This window comes from Pterocles gutturalis, unplaced genomic scaffold, assembly GCF_000699245.1.
Source record: "Pterocles gutturalis isolate BGI_N339 unplaced genomic scaffold, ASM69924v1 scaffold5473, whole genome shotgun sequence".
Classification (NCBI taxonomy): Eukaryota; Metazoa; Chordata; class Aves; order Pterocliformes; family Pteroclidae; genus Pterocles; species Pterocles gutturalis.
Window position 1 is genome coordinate 13,466 of NW_010122810.1, and position 4,009 is coordinate 17,474.

General features: G+C 47.4%; 2 protein-coding genes across 2 annotated transcripts in view; both read right to left on the reverse strand.

The window, feature by feature from the left end:
• The window catches only part of PTPN6 (protein tyrosine phosphatase, non-receptor type 6), a 15,423-nt gene extending 12,999 nt beyond the window's left edge, over window positions 1-2,424 (reverse strand). Inside the window, exon 1 of the mRNA XM_010077640.1 lies at window positions 2,411-2,424. Coding sequence (XP_010075942.1) covers window positions 2,411-2,424 — 14 coding nt within the window. The remainder of the gene's footprint in view (window positions 1-2,410) is intronic.
• Window positions 2,425-3,910: 1,486 nt separating this feature from the next.
• On the reverse strand, window positions 3,911-4,006 carry LOC104464807 (chromosome unknown open reading frame, human C12orf57; the record flags this gene model as incomplete). The annotated part of the gene is made up of 1 exon (XM_010077643.1): window positions 3,911-4,006. A coding segment is annotated over one exon (96 nt), but the record flags the coding sequence as incomplete, so codon positions are not given.
• Between the last annotated feature and the right edge of the window lie 3 nt (window positions 4,007-4,009).

Genomic DNA, 4,009 nt, shown 5'->3' on the forward strand with positions numbered 1-4,009 from the left:
TGGTACGTGTGATGAACAGACTGCAACCCCCATTCCCTGTCCCTTATACTGCTGGGGGGAGGACGTAGAGAATTTGGTAGCACAGTTGAGCCTGGGAAGAAGGGAAGGGTGATGGAAAGGTGTTTTTAAGATTTGGTTTTATTTCTCATTATCCTACTCTGATTTGATTGGTAACAAATTAAATTTATTTTTTCCCCAAGTTTAGATTGTTTTGCCCGTGACCATAATTGGTGAGTGATCCTCCCCGTCCTCGTCTTGACCCATGAGCCTTTTGTTATATTTCCTCCTCCCTATCCTGCCGGGAAGGGGAGGAGTGAGTGAGTGGCTGCGTGGTGCTTATGGCCAGCTGGGCCTAAGCCATAACAGGGGTTAGCTCTGCTGTGAGCAGGGGGTTGGACTGGGTGATCCAGAGGTCAAAATGGTAGCTGAAGGAAGGGTAGAGGAAGAGGTTATGCACAGAGCTTCTTTTCCCTCTGTACTCCCTAAGCCTCTGTTTGCAGCTACTTGTAGAGTCAGCCATCAAATCCATAACTAAATTAGCATCCTTTGTCAAGGAGTTCCACGGCTCAGCTACGAAACCACCCCCTCCTTTGGCTTGCTTATAACCTGCTCCCTGCCCATTTCTATGAACACCTGATTGTTGTAAAGAAAGAAAAATTAATGACTGATTCCCAGTTCCTGTTCACCCCCTCCAAGTTGATCTTGATTTTATAGACCCATAAAGTTTGTATCCTTCCTCAGCTCTTTCCCAGGCTGAAGACTGCAACCCTATCTAGGATTTCTTTGTATGGAGTTTTTCTACACCTCTGATCATGTTTGCTGTCCCTCTCCAAGATGTTTCCTACTCTTTTGTATTGTTTTGGAGATAAGGGTGATGGGTGGCACAGAACTGCAGTGTTCAAGATGCTGGTGAGACATGAACATATATATATAGAGAGAGACACAGTGATGATTTCTGCTATTTGTTCACCACAGCCAAGCATCAAGCTATCATTTGCACATGCATATTTACATATGATCAGTCTTACTCCAGAGAGATTATGATTAGTTCATAGTTCATTGTTTTAGATGTAAATTTTGAATTCTTTTTCTCCGTGAACAGTGCTTTACATATGCCTACATTTAATTTCATCTGCTGTTCTATTGCCCACTCATTCACTATCATAAGGTCCTTCTGCAATTATTCACAGTCAGCTCCCACCCTATTATCCTCAATAACTTTCTACCAGCAGCCAATTTTCTTACCTCACTATCCAAGATCTATTTCCAGGTCATTTGGGAATATACAGAACAGCATAGATTTCAGGTTAGGCCCGTGTGATGTGACCACTTCCCTTTACTGTAAAAACTGGATGTTTATTCCCATCTTCCATTTACTATTTTCTACTAATTCTTTATCCAAGAAAAACATCATCTTCCTTCTTATGCTATGGCTTTAGCTTTATTTAAAGATTTTGATTATAAAATCTTCTCAAATAACTTTTTGGAAACCTAAGGAAACTGGATCAACCAGACCTCCCTTATCCACAAGCTCGCTAAGTCCCTCAAGAACTCCAGTTTTACAAGACAGGATTTGCCTTTGCAAAAGCAGATGCTGACTCTTTAATATCACACTCATTGCTTTCTGTTATACTGTCCACCCTCTTGCCCAGATATCAGCTTTATTGGTCTGTGGTTCCCTCACACTTGGGGGATCTAATTTGGAGCCTTTTTTAGAATCAGTATTGCATTTGTGCATTAGATCTGCCACTTCTAATTCTCAGCACTGAGATTACGGAGGTTTTGCTGTTTTGTACAGAACTGCAGTGTAGTTCAGTTGGTAGTGGAGAGTGAAGGACACCTGGGCTTAGGGAATGGGCAGGTGGACCACCTTGCTGTGACTTGTCCAAGCCAATGCTCTCTGTCAGGACATGGGACTCCAGGACAGCGCTGGACCCTCATGACTACCCAGATCCTTACCATACACTAATGCCAGTGTGCATCCCATTTCCTTACACCATGCCACTGCAGTCTCCAGAGCAGCGTGCCTGTTTGACTGACCATGAAGATTTTATGTCCTGCTGTTCCATAAAGGGCTAAAAATACTGTAGCAAACCAAGAAATAACCAGGATTAAAAAGGGCAGCTGCCTGACCACTCTCTGTACAAAAACATTCAGAGATGCTCCAGCTGCAGGCTGGCAGAGTAACTGTAGCAGGCTGGGCAAACCCTGCTTGCTCTTTATGGAAGTGAGAAGGAGCAACAGTAACAGCAATAGCAATCTAGACCACCATGAACTCCAGTTCTCCAGCTATACTGTAGCTCCTGTTAGGTGTATTTTTTCCATTCTGTGCCCAGTTCCTACTGCCAGTATTTTTATTTTTCTCACCAACTCTTGTTTTCTTTCCCTGACGAGCATTCACAGCACTCACCCACAGGATGGCATCAGGATCTTGACTCTCAGATCCCCACTGATGGGGCACTAACAGCAGCAGGTGGAGGAAGTACCACAACCCTTAACCAGGGAGCCCTACTAAAGAGAATAAAGCAATATTGGAATTATCAAGACAGTACCTGGAGACAGACTTGGAAGAGAGATAAAAGACCTTGACAGAGGTGACTCGCACCCTCCAGACAGGGCTGGATGCTCATGGCGGTGAATGCCACAACTCTGGGGGAGCAGCTGGCAGCGCTTGGGAGCTGCAGCACCTCCCGTGACTCACCTGTGTCTGATCCGCATAGGCACAGTCCCAAAATCCGCCTGTTCCTAGATGGACTAGGAAGAAGGTAGCTCCAGGTTGGGCAAACCACAGGCCTCAAGCATAGGGCTTCATTTCCACAGCACTTCCTGGGCTGTAGTTAATGAATAATTAGAGGGATAGGGAAGGCCAAGGCCACGGAAGGGACTGACTACTCTTCCTGCCTCCTATCCACAAAGTTCACGCCCTCGCTGGCTACATTCCTGCCTGGTTTGTTAACGGGAAGGCACAGAAGACAAAACCAGACACAGCTCTCTCACACCTGGCTCACAGCTCTGCACTCTCCCGTGGCCTGGCTTCTTCCCCCCCCGGACTGCCACCCTGGCCCCCACCACCCTCTCCAAAGGCCTCCACACTTCCAAGGGCAACAGGCACACAAGGCAGGAGGCTACAAGCAGACACATCTGATGCCCCTTTGTTTGAATCAAGTCAGAAACTCAAAACCTTAAACTGGAGCAAGGCTGCTCCGCTAACTTTGTCTCTCTTCTGTCCTAGAAGACATGAGATACAGTTTTACATCATTTATACTGCCCCAAATGGGCAAGCCCAGCCCGCCCACACTGTGCCAGTCCGTGCTGCATCTTTCTGTGCCTTTTTCATTAGGGCTAAGGCATTTGATTGCACATTCAGCCAGAAAGCAATGTAGCCACAGGCACTGGTGGCACGAGTGAGTTAGCTGCACTGGGGACAGGGGTCTTGGCTGCATTGATGGCACTTGCTGAACAGCACTACGTTAGGTTTCAAATAGCATGTTTGTAAATGCTTGCTCCTAGGCAGGGCTTAGCACCTCTGAAATGTTAAAAAAAAAAATAAAAAATCAGTTTGATATCAAGTCCTAGGGCTTCACACCAAGGCGTGTATAAGCAATTACCTTTTTGCAGTACTTGGTACAGACTGGGCCCCTCAAAACACTAGCACAGGTTTCCTCAAGGATGAGGTGGGCCCTCCACTGCCCCAGGGAGAAGCACCGCTGAGCTCACATTCATTCATAAAACAAGGGCATTTTCAAGACGTTTTTTATTCAGGAGCAGACACGCAAGCATGCACAAAGCAGCCCGTTCCATTCCGGTCAGCATCTCCCTTGTTCGACCGCTCTACTCCCAGGGCCGATCGGACCGGCCCCTCGGGAGGACGGTCCGGCCAGAGACCACGCAGCAGGCGAGGTCCGCGGCCTCAGGACGCTGCGCCGGTACCGGCCCCGTGCGGCGGCAGCGTCATGGGCGGCAGGAACATAGCTTTGAGTTTGCCCGACATGCTGGCGATCTCCGGGTC